Raw genomic sequence first — 12873 nt, 5'->3', positions numbered from 1 at the left:
AAATGAAAGAACACATTTTCATTCTTACCTTGAACTCATTGATCTGGTGGCAGCAAAGACAAAAGCAACACAATTGTAGGACAGATGAATGGCAGACAGAGCATGAATGGGGTCATACAGTATATTAGGGATTCTGTGGGATAAAGCTCATGGTCTGATTTTGACTGGTGGTAGTGTAAGAAAATGACTAATATTGTGAAACCTAACCTGGAGTATGACTAGTGCATTCTCCATAGAGAGGTCGTCAGATGGCAGCCCCTCACTCTTCCAGATCAACTGCTCACTCTCAGTGCAAAGGAAAGATCGTAAATCAAATTCTGAAACAAATTAATTATTCAGAAGTAAGCACATACATATCAAGAGCCAAACTATGTCTACATTCTACAAATTTATGGTTGGAAAAAAGTCTAAAATACACTGGGTATACCAAGAAGATGGGTAACACTTTCTTAATAAACTATTTATGATGCATTAATAAGCAATTGCAATTTGTTTATATTCACTTATAAAATATTTACTGCTATTTATCACTTGGTTATTTAAAACAAATTAATAACCAGATTATTTAGGCTCTTACAAACATCTTATTCTTATATGTACTGTATTAACATATATATAAAAAAATAAACAAATGACTAATATATATACTGTATATAAATAATAAATAAGGTTTAAAGGAACCTTATTTTAAAGCGTTACCAAAAGACTGGTTTAGAATATTCTGTTGGAGCTGATTTGCTGGCATACAATTAGAATAGATTTCAGAAATAGGGCATTATGTTTTATATCATTACTATTACTATTGAAATCCTTGTGTGGTAGTAGTAATAACTCCTTTAACACAATCCATGATATTTTGTTGCTAGAAGTGAAGCAGTAAAGGGTACAAAATACAGTAACATATGCTGTTAATACTTTGCAGTCCAGACTGAGCCATCCACGTCTCCAGACAGTGCCTTCTGCGGCCTTCAGGAGCTGCCGATAGATAGGTGATGAAGGCAGCTGCTAGCATGGCTCTGATAGGCAGGGTTTCCAAATCCTCCTTTATCTCAGACATCTGTAGGAAGAAAAAGCAAGAGGAAGGTCAGCAATTATCAAGCCAGTCTAATGTGAATGTCCTCAGTGTTACTAGTGTGCTTCTCTATTCATTTTAAGCCACAATCTAACAACAATCACAACAAAATTCTTCTGTCGACACATAAAATGAAAAGTAATGAAGTGTGTGGAATTCCGCAACCTTTAAATGTGTGCCGTGTATGAATTTCTGCACCAGTAACTTCAGACCCTATTAGAGAACACAACAGCTGCAGGGCTTAATGTATAGCAGAGCGGTGCTACTACAGCGCCCAAGAAGCATTGAAGACAAGTGTGTATGTAGAAGTCAGTAATTGTAAATATATGGAAATACGTGAGGAGAAAGTTTAAAGGCTTTGGATGAGGGCCAGAGGAGGTTGTGAGGATTTGAGTGTGTGTGTGTGTGTATCAGGAGGAGATTGAGTGTTTTAATTAAGGAGGAGACAGATGCGTTGGAGAGGACTAAAAACAGCCAGAAGGGACCCAAGACAGCAGGAACCATCGTCCTGTGACACATACACACACGCACACTCACAACGCACACGCACGCACATTCTTCCTGTTGCTTTTAGATGTTAAATGAGCCTCCATCTCCCTAAATGTGTAGAAGCTCCCACTACGCTTCACACAGCAGCAGATCTATACATCAAAGCACCTGTACGTTCCAGCGTGTGTGCTCTCCGTCCAGTTGTGAAATGAGCTTCTCAGCAGCAGTGATGGTGTCCTGAGCTTTTGTCACTTCTGCTTCGAGTTTAGCAGCCTCAGCAGTGTGACACTGGAACCTTAGAGATAGATCCAAAAAAAAGTAAGAGAACTTGAATACTTACACTGTTGGAGAAAGGATTTGAAAAACTAGCATACTTCTCTTTGAGCTCACTGACTCTGGCTCCAACAGAGTTGAGCATATCTTCAAGTTTATTTTTCCTGTTTTCAGTTTTTCTCAGGTTTCTAAAACAACCCAAAAGTTAAATTTGATCATTTATAATGTTTTCATCAAACCATAAGGCAGTGACAGTTTAACACAGGTAAATAAATATTAGTGAAGAAATGTTTTGTGCCCCTACTCCAGTAGTCCAGCCTGTTCTCTCTCCAGAGGCTCTATTTTCTCCAAGACATGGGAGTACTGGACATTGGCTGTGACCCAAGCAGCCAGAGGCGCAGCTGCTGCACTAGCCCGCTTTGCATTCTGACCAAAATAAGACATCATGACGATTACTAAATGAAAGCCATGTTTTACATGCCGTATCATACATAGCATAGACAAGATATGCATCTGCACATTTAGCTATAATGACAGCCAACCTTGGGGTCAAAGGAAGCATAGTTTCTCTTGAGCAGTTCTTCTACACTCTGACGAATCGCAGGAGTTATGTTCCTCGCCTCAAGCGTTGTTATGTCTTCTCTCACCCCACGTTTGGCTAAAAAGCTTAAGAAACACCATAAATATCAAAAGAACAAATATTACAAATTAAGTATACGCCATTTTTGTTAAAATTAACTGACATTTTATAAATGTAATTTACTTAGTTACTTCTTGTTCAGAATAGTTCAAAGCTCACACCTTTTCATGCTGACCCAGGATGTGTCAAATATACCCATTAGCCTGAGTACTCCCTCTAAGATGTCTCTGATGACATCAGGGGGCATGCGGAGCGAGCGGATCTCAGACAGAGCTTCAGGCTTGATGTTGCCCACTGCACGCTTTGCCTCCTCTACCAAGGGCTGAAGGGAAACAGTCATGATATAGAAACACTGCTGGCCACCGTAAGTCATAACTTGTGCAAACAGAACATACCTGAACCTCCTTCAGCTCATCATCAATTTTTGCTTTTCGTTCCTCAATCTTCGATACCTCCTGAGCCATTTTCCCTTTTATTTTTTCCATTTCAGTCTTTTGGTCACCAGCATTCTTGGGAAAAACAGAATTCTTAATATTGTCATACAATACCATATTTTCCAGACTATAAGTCACACCTTTTTTCATAGTTTTGGCCGGGGTGCGACTTCTACTTATATCGATACTTATATACTTATACTTACTTATACTCCAGAGCGACTTATATGTGATATTATTTGTTATTTTCACATTTGCAACCGCATTTCATACTCCGGTGCAACTTATGTATGTTTTTTTCTTCTCTACTATGCATTTTTTGGCTGGTGCGACTTAAAATCCAGAACATCCGGTAATAAACATACAGCCAGCAATAAAATATGTTAATGATTTCTTATGTCAAATGTATTTGATAATGTTAAATTATTTTGTAAACGGCCTTTTAGAATTAGATAAACATGAAACACTCTCTGTCTGCTGTTTCAAGCATTAACAAGCATCTACTATGTCCATATCCCATCATTCATTTTTCCTTCATCCCACCAGTCTGGCCCTGCTGTCTCCCTCTCAACGAGACTCTTGGTTGTTTCAGCCTTGAGGGAAGATAGTCGCTGTTAATTAAACTCTGAAAGACTAACTCCCATTTCATTTTTGTATATTCTTTTGTTGCCTCTTCTGTTCTTTTTTTGGTGAGAGAAACAGAATTGAAGCATGTATCATCATTAGATGTGCTCCACAAAATAAACAAATGCACAAAAGAAACACAAAAGTAAATCAACAATGACTTCACAGCGGGGATGCACATTCAGTGGAAACACTGACATAACACTAGGCTTAGAAGGAGTTAAGAAAAGTGAAAGAAACGAGAAGAACGGAAAGTTAAAAGACTGTGGTTATAAGTAAAGACAAAAAGGTTGGGAGCAGAGTTGGCATCCTTGAGCCTGTCTGCCTCTAAGAGTCAGTGTTATACAATACACACATGCACTCATTCTGTACCTGCATAGAGGTAGTGATCTCCTGCAGGGCTGAATCTGCCTCCTGTTGTTTAGTCTTCAGCAAAGCACTCTGCTCAGCCGCACGTCTTTTTAATTCATCAACCAGCGCCTTAGCTTCATTGAGTTTGGAAACACCTGCCTAGAGACAAAACAACACATTAGAAGTTCATTATCTTATCACAGTAAATATTTGAAATAGCTTAATATTTCTACCTGCAGATGCTGTTGTCGTGTTGTGAGCTGGCTCTGTTTGCGACTGAACAATGTAGTGTAGACTTTCAAAAATGACATATATTGGCTTGGGGTGGCTCCATTTTCTTTGCAGGATTCATGGATCATAACAAACAAATGGCTAAGATCTGTGTGGGTCGACTCTGTTAGAAGAATAAATAGTAGTGTTTGTCTGGTAAATGCAGATAATAAAATTGCACTTATAATAAATGTAATCCTACTGGAGCCTTTGGTTTCCTTTTCTCCTCCAAGCTTTTCTGCTCCTTCTTTGGTTTTTGTCAACAACAGTTCAGGAATCTACAACAGCAAAGGTATTGTGATGATAAGATGAATAGAAAAGCGATGTGTTCCTTCAGTTTGTATCTAAGCAGAGCCATGTTGTGAGTTACCTTCCTCATGCTGCTATCAGACCATCCTTCCATCCACTGCACAGAACACTTGCGATAAAAGGCTGGGTTACTTTCACAGCTGATGGTGAAGTCGTGGTTGGAACAGTCCATGATGAGAACAATATGGAGGTTTTGTTGGATTTCTAGTGGGTGTAAAAGTGGAGAGAGAGAGATACAAACCAGACAATAAGACAGGATAGTGCCACTAACAGTATTTGGGGTATGAATATTGTAGCAGGATTTTGATTCAGAAGGATTGACAGACTGTAGGAAAAGTAGTTGTAAAGTGGTCCAGTGAATCCTTCCTGAGAAGCAGCATCTTTGAGGGGAGAGAGAAGAGGCTCCAGTTCTTCTGGTGTGTAAAGACCTGGAACTTCCCCTAAAGAATGACACAATATTTGACGTTAGAAAAATGGGAATACTAAACAATTCTAACTATTGAGCATGTATGTAAATGAAGAATCATGTTCCCATTATATAGAACAGACAGCCATGGACTTTACATCCAATAAGTTTGGACGATTTGAAAAAGCTAATTAATCTGTCCATGAGTGTCATTCAGCAGTGGGAGAATGTTGGGGTTGCAAAAGAATACTCTTATATGGAGTACACACAGAGCTGTTTGGAGACAGACTATAAAATCCAAATATTTTTTACCACCACAGTGCATGCTGGGATTTTGATTATGAATACATTACAAAACCTAAATCTATACAATGAACAACAAATGTTCTGTTATGGAAATGGATATGGCTATATTCATATGAAAGCACACACCTGACGACAGGAGGCTATTCACCATCTCTAGAAATGCTGGGAGGACAAACTGATAGTCTTCAAGCAACAGAACAACTTGTTGCCCATCAAGACCTGCCAGCTGCATCACCTGGGTAGTAAAAGTATTGATTGTCAATGTTCACACACTGTATACAATGTACAACAAGCACAGAAACTAGACTTACAGTCTTAAGATCATTGTTGAACTGCTTGAGAGAATAACCACGGGTGATTTTGGGGGTGAAGAGTGTGTACCCGTGCATGTGCGACACAAGGCATGTAGCTGTGTGTCGGCCCACACCGCTCCTTCCTGCCAGGAGCAAAGAGCCACCGGGTCGACTCAGGACACGTTCAACTCTGGACACAAAGTCACACACCTCCCTGAAGAGCAGCAGATCCAGCTCTCTGTTATCTCGACTGTACAGCACCACTCCCTGGAGGGAAGAGGGGACAGACACACAGGTGAAGCTGAAAGCATTGCCATTGTCACCAACAAATTGAAAGAAAGACAGGTTAGGTTTTATATGCTTAAATACTAGGTTTTTCCGATCAACCTTGTAACATTTGGGTCTTTAATAGTTGAGGTCTATGGCCATTTACTTTACTTTTCTTACTCTGTGATATGAACAAATATAGGTTTCATATGAATTCATATTAATTGTATTCTATGCTTAATTAATTGTCTTTTATCCTACCTTTTGTATGACTTGTTTCAAATCTGCAGAAGTCAGGCGTCCCAGTTGTTTACCATGAGGCGGCAGAGACTGGCCTGGAGCGGTCACAGACCCCTCAGATGCACCCCATGTCACATAGAAACCATCTGGAGAAGGAACACATTCAAATGGTTATTTATAAAAATGAGTCCATATAAATTACATATGTATAGATTTAAAGTACTATGGATGGTGAAATGAAAAACACAGTTGTTATAGCTCTTAGATGCATACTGACTTATATTAGCACATACACTTGAAATAATACCAGAGGTTATCTTCAATATTCATTCTATTTTTAAAATCTAAATTCTGAATGATATTAAAGTAATAACAGTGTATCATTGCTATAATAAAGTGTTGAAAGGCCTTGAGATCAAACACATTATAAAAGCACACATTAGGCCTCTGACTCTCCGCTCTATCCCTTTAGTCAAGCTTTCTTTGTTTTGCAGCTTCAAGGACTGAGTTTTACTAGTAGATCTATTGCTTTTTGGCAGGCACATTATTTTGTTCTTGATAGTTATTCTTATCTCAAAGTGAGCAGATTATTTTAAGGGGACATATTATATGAAATCAGCTTTTATGAGCTTTTAAAATGGTGTTTTCAGTTTTATTTTGCTTGATGCATGTTTGAGTAATCCTGTATTGTCATTGACATACCCCCTATCCCGGCACACTGCTCAGTACAATTATTTGGAACAAAATTAAGACTCTGACTGATACACATAAGGTTAGTAAAAGAAAATCAGCTGCTTGCTCATCAGTTGTTCCGTTTGGAACAGGAAGTCGATGGACCCGTTTCTATTACTAAGCTGCTTTAGATCAATAATGCGGTTGTATGCAACAGTTTAATAGAAAGCAAACTTCTGGGAGTTGTCTGTATGCTGTAACAAAGTATCCAAAGACACAGTGGAAAAAACAAAACAAATAGTACAAAGAAAGTTGAAAGCTTTCTACCTGTCATGTTCTCAATTGCATCAGAGCCCCAGTCTCCCCGTATGGAGGACAGAATATTATCAAAGGTGTGAAGATCTTTGGTGGAAACGAGTCTGTCTCTGAAAAGCCTCCTCGCCTCATATGCCACCACCTCCATGACGCTGTCTGTTAGGTTAGATTGAGCTGGGAGAAAAGGAGATAAAGTAAACATGTTGATTGTAACACTACAGTGGACTGCATTCTTGGTGTAATGTTAGAATGACAATCAGAAAGCAAGATAATCTCTCTAATAAATTAGCACAAGTAATGAAATAGAGATCAGAAGATTGATTTTACATACCAAGAAAAGGGTAAGCAGCAAGCAAAAGGAGATAAATAATGATTACCGTAAGCACAAGTTAAAATGATGAGCATGGGAAAAAGCAGACGATCCACTGACGTGTTTAATTAAAATATATGACTGGACTCCCTATCACAGCAGGAACACATTGCAAACAGAAAGTGTGGCAGAGGGAGAGTTGAAAGGACAGCAGAGGGACAGGAGGATGAAAGAGGAAGAGACAGTGACACGCACAATGTGAGACCCGGAGGAGACACAAGAGAAAGGTGAGAATTAGAATGGTCTTGAGTAAAGGAAATCCGCCATCTGGAGCGGCCTTGTTGACTCTGGCTGTGAAATTTACAAGAAATTATTGTTCCTCATGAAAAGCAAAATCCGTCTGAACCATGCACCAAGTTTTCATTCATTGACGTCTACATTGGGGTCCCTCTATAATAACATTCAAGAAGGAATAAGCGGAAAATAAATATGGAGGTTTACATTAACCATACATACAACACAACAAATCTATAAATAACTTCTAGCAGTGCGTCTTCATTGTGATTACCTGCAGTCAGGTCATATCGCAGAAGGCTGAGGACCCACTCTGTGAGGATGCAGGGTGTGAAGAGATAGTGGCTGTGGTCATCAACTGTGAATTTTACTTTAACCTGAAAAAACAAAACACAAATAAAGCTTTTATTGCCTCATAACAAACAGTGATTCATTCTTTTGCTGAATGTGTACCTGTTCATAAAGCTGCACTAAGGAACCGGCCAGCTGGTGTACTTTCCCAGTGCTGGCCCACTCTGCCTGGCTACCCAGGCTATGCTGGAGAACTGGCTGTAAATACGCTGAGTAGATTGTTTGTAGCTGTTCTCTATCTGGATAGCTAAAGTCAATACAAAAAGTTTGAAAAGGACAAGTGAAGGACTGTATATTGAAATGGATAATAAAGGCAGACTTACTCTATGGTGCAGATGCGTACAATAGAGGAAAAGCGTGAGGTGAGAGAATGGCTCCCAACAGCACTTCCTGTTGACATAGAGGCTACAACCTGGATGTTTTCAAGACTGACCCACTCCAGGTTTTCATCATAAAACCCTTTGTAAGTCAACACCTAAATGAAAAATAAGGCTTAGTAATCTTTCAGTGTGTACTGTACCTCCTTTTGTAATTTTGTGTACCTGTTGAAGAAAGGCAATGAGATTGCTGGTGCCATATTTGTCAGGTTTTGGTAGGTTGATGTCTTTAAGGTACAAGACAAGGTTTTCACAGTCTTTAGGTCTGAAAACCCGGCCGGTGTTTGAGCTCAGTAACAGACAGGTTTGACCAAGCTTCTGCAGAACATGGCGAGAGGACGTCTGGGCGCTGCAGTGGACCACAGCTACTTGAGTGGAGCGCAGCTGGGCGAAGGCGTGGCGCAGGAGCATGCTAGGAGAAGGAAACGGTATACTTAAATGAAAAATGTAAAGTAAACGTGTTTTTAATCTTCACAGTGCATTCAACATGGAGAATGTCTATTATGTTTTTTCCTATAAAGCTGTAAAAGTTGCAGCAAACAAGAGAGTTATTTTTAGCAGTTTTATCCAGTTGTTTGTTTGGAAAAGCCCAATGGCAAAGACAGACATTTGTGAGGTCGCAAACAGAATATAATTGGAAAGTTACCGGAGTGTGCATGTGTATTCAGTCTACTGCAGTAAATATGTGAGAAATAATTAGACATAGTGGAAAAAAGAGCAGACAGACCCAGGGCTGTACTGACACAGTGACCTTTCAGACAAAGTGATGCAAGACAAAAAGACGGAAGAGAGAGAAACAGCGTGGCTCAACTGGAGTGTAAAAGGCATACCAAGTGACCCCACGTTCTCAAAACCCCCTGAGGCTAGAAGCAATTACGTTGAGACAAAGGATCACAGGCCGCAATTTAAAAACACAGTCACAGTAAACTAATTTGTTTATACTATGCATTTTTATTCCTATCAAAGTAACTTATTGAAGGTGCACTGCGTAACTGTGCGAATGGTCTGCTACCCGTTTGAGATGTTATTGGCATTAAACTGAAATATCTAGCAGATGATGCCACCAGGTCAAATTGCAGGAACCATCCATGGAGAGGGTGCAGCACTTTCGGAAAAGGGTTTTAGCAATAAAAACACAAGTGATGCATAAATGCACAAGAAATAAGTTAAATGCCACTGTAGAACATTCTAGGCAAAGGAAGGCACAAGGCACAATCATGTGGCAGACCACTCACCAGAAAAGTTACATGGAGCACCTTTAAGACTCATTGTATAACGGTTTAATTACCCTTTGCCACAGCCCTCGGGCCCCACCACCATGAAAGGCTGTCGCTGCTGAGCAGTGAGCCACGGCGAGAAGCAGTGCAGGCTCCTCTGCATATCTGTGGTTTCAATCACAGGAAGCCTCTGTGTGTTAGCCAGCTGCTCCAGTGTGAGGCCGTCGGGACGATGGAGCTCATAAGCAGAAAGATGGCCGGTGCCGGGGTCGTAGAATGTGTCGAGGGGCTTTTTGACGTTTGGAGGATTTTCTCTAGCCCAGCTGAGCAACTACAAGAAATACACAAAAGAAATGGACACTGTCTTACTACAGTATAATTCTGCCTTGTTGTAGCGTTTATAAAAAATATAATGTAATAGGGAACAATTAAATAATAAATCAATATTCAAACTAAACAAAATAAGATTAAAACAAATAAGAGCGTAAAACTAAACCTCTTTGGCAAATTCCTGTCGTGTTTTTAGGTGTAGGTTTCCTCCAAGACCCCTCAGAAGACAGATGATAAATTGACCTCTCTCTGTCACTGCATTGAGGTGTGAGAGGCCATTGAGCACAATCCCCACTAGACTGGTCTCTACCACGAAGCCGTCCTGAGGAAAAATATAGAACCATTTACCAGATTTTGTTGTCATTTGTTGAGCATGTATAATCGTAACGTTTGTTTTTTCATTATGTGATAAAAACAAGTGCATCTAATTCACAGCTTTGGTGTGGAGAACACTTGATACCTGTTTAGAAACCCACTCGAGGGCTCGGTGGAAGTAGTCCTCAAGCCAGTTTTCAAGGTTACTGCGGCACTCTTCTGGCTGATTTTGCAACCAAGACTTAACCAAAGCATTTACATCGACATCCTCATCACTAAACATCAAAGGTTAGATTTAAAAGGACATGATACATCCAATCGCATCTTAAACACAAGCACGGACCAACCTCAGAAATATCATGCCCATGCGAGAGATGGTTGCAGGCGAAGCATAGCTTAAGTCATGAGTCTCAAAAAGAAAGTTGACGTTGGGTCCAAACTGTATTCGCTCTCCATTTGGCAAAGTCAACAGCCGGTTATCATCAAGGACAGAGTTGAGACTTTCAATCCACTCTGGGTCAATGTCACTATCACACACAATCCAGGAGCTCACCTCTGCTCCACACAAAAATCATGGTACAATTTTAGATCCATTTAATTTTTGTATAATCAGTGATAGAATTGTCAGTGTTGAATGATCACTTGCTTACCCTGTGGTTCTTTCACCACACTTCTGGCACTGTGTGTAAGAACCCCATCTGCCCATTCTCTGGTGTCCCTGTCTATGTGACCCACGAGCTGCTGTCTGGGCATAGCTTTTGGATTCATTGTGTAATATTTCACCTACAAAAAGACAAGTTGCAAAACATTACTGGATAAATGCAGTAAACAAAACATACATCAACCAGACATAGTGTTATGATCATCCACAGAAATCCAGACACATTTCAGAACACAGAATTTAACATTATGAAGTTGTCACGATGAGGAGATTCAGCTTAGTCACCTCAACTGTCATAAAGTCATTACAGTGCTGCACCACCGATAATAAGAGTTGTAACAGGGCTCACCACTTTGCCCGTCTTTTTAAGAGCTGCCTGAAGCACCTTCCACAGTGTAGACTTTCCAGCTCCACTTGGTCCCACAATCACCACACCCATACGTTGTCTTAGCTGCTCATTCAATTCCAACGCCTTCTTTAACTACACAGAAGAAAAAGCTTTTTATCAGTCTGAATTGTGACGAGTAGCCCCATTTAAAACCTACCTGGCTTTGTATAACTTCTAGTCTCGCTTCTTTATAAACCTGTTCGAGTGCTTGCATCAAGACTTGATCTTCAACATCACTGAAATTAACTCCAGTGAAGACATCTCGAACGAGGGCATCGAATCGAGAGCTGTCAGCGAAAGTTAGCTTCGACATGGTGTTCAGACGTAAAGCTTGCACCACCAGACTACTCTCCTGAACTGCAACAGAAAGAAAACATAAGTTAGCTTGGCAACATCATTATTTTCCGTCGCAGGGTAAAGCAAGTGCCTTGAGAATGGTCTGTACTTCCTAAGTGCTCCTCATTAATTTATGCTTTCAATTGTTGCTTTGCTTTTGTGAGAGCTCTATTCAAATGCACAAATTAACAAAGCATATCATGATCACTGGGTCAATACTTTTGTTCTCTCCTTCAAACGTTCTGGTCTTCCCTGCAGCAAGATTTTTTACAACAGAGAAACACTTGGCCCGACTTTACACAGACAGACACTAGAAAACCTAAGGGACTCATCGACAGAGCTGGTGTGTGTGTAGCTGGTCTGCAAGCGCGTGAAAGAGAAGACACTTTTGAGATAGATATGGAGCACAAACTGCAGCGAGACACCGGGAGTTTGCAAAGCTGACATGAGGGGGAGATGAAGGCGGGAAATAGAGGGCACCGAGTGAAAATGGAAGGATGAGAGGAGCATCGACAACCAGGTATCAGAGCGAGGCAGAGGCTGAGGTCAGGAGGAGGGGAAAGCTGTGGCTAAAGTGCAGTAAACAACAGATCTTTGGCAGTCTAGTATCGGAAAATGAGAGAACTGAGAAGGACAAAAGTACACACACAAGTTAAAAGCCAGAAGGAGGAAAAAGTTTTGCAGTGGACAATTCGGTCTAAATGTCACTTGATGGGGTGTATTAGAAGATTTAGGGGACAAGAGCTGCTACGTGCCAAAAGCTACTTGACTCCATTGTCTCTTGTCTCCTTGAATTCATTGCACGACTGAAGCAAATCAGTGAATGCTTTTTGGAGATCAAATTTTTCGAATGTTCATTCATTTCTGTTCATAATTTTTATGGACAGAATTTCTAGGCGCAGTCAGGGGTCGAAGGGTGTCCGGTTTGGGGACCACAGGATCTCATCTCTGCTGTTTGCAGACGATGTTGTCCTGATGGCTCCATCAAACCCGGACCTGCAACATGCACTGGGACGGTTTGCAGCCGAGTGTGAAGCGGCTGGGATGAGAATCAGCACCTCCAAATCCGAGGCCATGGTTCTCGACCGGAAAAGGGTGGCTTGCCCTCTCCAGGTGAGTGGGGTGTCCTTGCCCCAAGTGGAGGAGTTCAAGTATCTCGGGGTCTTGTTCACGAGTGAGGGAAGGATGGAGCGTGAGATCGACAGGCGGATCGGTGCAGCGGCTGCAGTGATGCAGTCGCTGCATCGGACCGTTGTGGTGAAGAGGGAGCTGAGTCGAAAGGCAAAGCTCTCGATTTACCGGCTGTCTACGTTCCTACCCTCACCTATGGTCA

General features: G+C 40.9%; 1 protein-coding gene across 1 annotated transcript in view; it reads right to left on the bottom strand.

The window, feature by feature from the left end:
- The window catches only part of dync2h1 (dynein cytoplasmic 2 heavy chain 1), a 60543-nt gene that overhangs the window by 36367 nt on the left and 11303 nt on the right, over positions 1-12873 (bottom strand). Inside the window, exons 40-68 of the mRNA XM_072461860.1 lie at positions 11362-11561; positions 11166-11297; positions 10806-10938; positions 10503-10710; positions 10301-10430; positions 10007-10162; positions 9582-9841; positions 8459-8705; positions 8240-8391; positions 8019-8163; positions 7840-7942; positions 6974-7135; positions 5996-6120; positions 5486-5734; positions 5301-5409; positions 4789-4902; positions 4524-4666; positions 4356-4431; positions 4117-4277; positions 3905-4042; positions 2870-2983; positions 2636-2796; positions 2377-2500; positions 2139-2260; positions 1936-2022; positions 1730-1856; positions 916-1057; positions 208-317; positions 29-43 (exon numbers count right to left, since the gene is read on the bottom strand). Coding sequence (XP_072317961.1) covers positions 29-43; positions 208-317; positions 916-1057; positions 1730-1856; positions 1936-2022; positions 2139-2260; positions 2377-2500; positions 2636-2796; positions 2870-2983; positions 3905-4042; positions 4117-4277; positions 4356-4431; positions 4524-4666; positions 4789-4902; positions 5301-5409; positions 5486-5734; positions 5996-6120; positions 6974-7135; positions 7840-7942; positions 8019-8163; positions 8240-8391; positions 8459-8705; positions 9582-9841; positions 10007-10162; positions 10301-10430; positions 10503-10710; positions 10806-10938; positions 11166-11297; positions 11362-11561 — 4145 coding nt within the window. The remainder of the gene's footprint in view (positions 1-28; positions 44-207; positions 318-915; positions 1058-1729; positions 1857-1935; positions 2023-2138; positions 2261-2376; positions 2501-2635; positions 2797-2869; positions 2984-3904; positions 4043-4116; positions 4278-4355; positions 4432-4523; positions 4667-4788; positions 4903-5300; positions 5410-5485; positions 5735-5995; positions 6121-6973; positions 7136-7839; positions 7943-8018; positions 8164-8239; positions 8392-8458; positions 8706-9581; positions 9842-10006; positions 10163-10300; positions 10431-10502; positions 10711-10805; positions 10939-11165; positions 11298-11361; positions 11562-12873) is intronic.

Source organism: Eucyclogobius newberryi, unplaced genomic scaffold (assembly GCF_026437365.1).
Source record: "Eucyclogobius newberryi isolate DKJ021-1_F unplaced genomic scaffold, fEucNew1.0.hap1 SCAF_10, whole genome shotgun sequence".
In the NCBI taxonomy this organism is placed as follows: domain Eukaryota; kingdom Metazoa; phylum Chordata; class Actinopteri; order Gobiiformes; family Gobiidae; genus Eucyclogobius; species Eucyclogobius newberryi.
This window is presented reverse-complemented; position numbering and strand designations above follow the sequence as displayed.